The sequence below is a fragment of the Malurus melanocephalus genome, unplaced genomic scaffold, assembly GCF_030028575.1.
Source record: "Malurus melanocephalus ecotype Western Australia unplaced genomic scaffold, MMel_1.1 scaffold_10179, whole genome shotgun sequence".
Taxonomy (NCBI): domain Eukaryota; kingdom Metazoa; phylum Chordata; class Aves; order Passeriformes; family Maluridae; genus Malurus; species Malurus melanocephalus.
This window is the reverse complement of record NW_026633409.1, coordinates 1-1,004: the sequence shown is the minus strand read 5'-3', so window position 1 is coordinate 1,004 and position 1,004 is coordinate 1. Positions and strand designations below refer to the sequence as shown.

At 57.0% G+C, this 1,004-nt stretch overlaps 1 protein-coding gene across 1 annotated transcript; it reads left to right on the top strand.

The window, feature by feature from the left end:
- Positions 1 to 5: 5 nt before the first annotated feature.
- Positions 6 to 998, top strand: LOC130588693 (zinc finger protein 397-like; the record flags this gene model as incomplete). Its single annotated transcript, XM_057389585.1, has 2 exons — positions 6 to 57; positions 224 to 998. Coding segments are annotated over 2 exons (723 nt in total), but the record flags the coding sequence as incomplete, so codon positions are not given.
- Positions 999 to 1,004: the final 6 nt, after the last annotated feature.

Sequence of the window (1,004 nt, the reverse complement as noted above, 5' to 3'; positions counted from 1 at the left end):
GCTGGATGGAGGAGAGGGCTGCGAAGAAGAGGAAGACGTCCCAGGACACCCAGGCAGGTGAGGAAGAAGTCATCACTCCTTTTCCCTCTCCTCCATCACTCCTGGCTGCAGGACAACCCCACTGCCGCCGCCAACCTGCCAGTGATGGACTGGGGGGGATCTGCTTCCCCTTCCCTCTGGCATGGAAGCAAATCCCATCCTCTCCATGTCCTTCCTACCCCAGGCAATGAGCTGAGGATGGAGACCAAGGAGGACAAATCCCCCCAGCAGAACATCATGGAAGAGGCCATTTTGAGCAGTTGCACAGCACAGGAATCCAGTGGGGAGGAAAAGTCACGGAGATCTTGTGTAAAGAGGGGCTGCAAACACCGCCCAGGGTACTCTGAGAGGGAAAGGCCCTCCCTGTGCCAGGAAGGCACTCAGAGGTTCAGCCAGGGCTTGGAGCTGGGCGTCCATGAGCAGCTTCATGCTGGGGAGAAGCCCTACAAGTGCTTGGAGTGTGGGAAGAGCTTCAGTAAAAGCACCCTCCTGATCTATCACCGGCTGATCCACACTGGGGAATGGCCCTACGAGTGTGGGGAATGTGGGAAGGGCTTCAGCTGCAGCTCTCAACTGATCCACCACCAGCGCATCCACACTGGGGAGAGGCCCTACGAATGTTCTGACTGTGGGAAGAGGTTTTCACAGAGCTCCAATCTCCTCACACACCAGCGGATTCACACAGATGAGAGGCCCTTCCGCTGCCCTGACTGTGGGAAGGGCTTCAAGCGAAACTTCACCCTCATCATCCACCAGYGCATCCACACTGGGGAGAGGCCCTACGAGTGTCCCGAGTGTGGGAAGAGCTTCTACTGTAGCTCTCACTTGATCCAACACCAATGCCGGCACCACTAAGGGAATCCCTGTGAGTGCCCTGACTGCAGGAAATGCTTCATCCGCTGCTCCAACTTCATCCTCCATCACAGAACCCAGTTTGGGAAGAGCCCTGGTGACCCACATTCCCA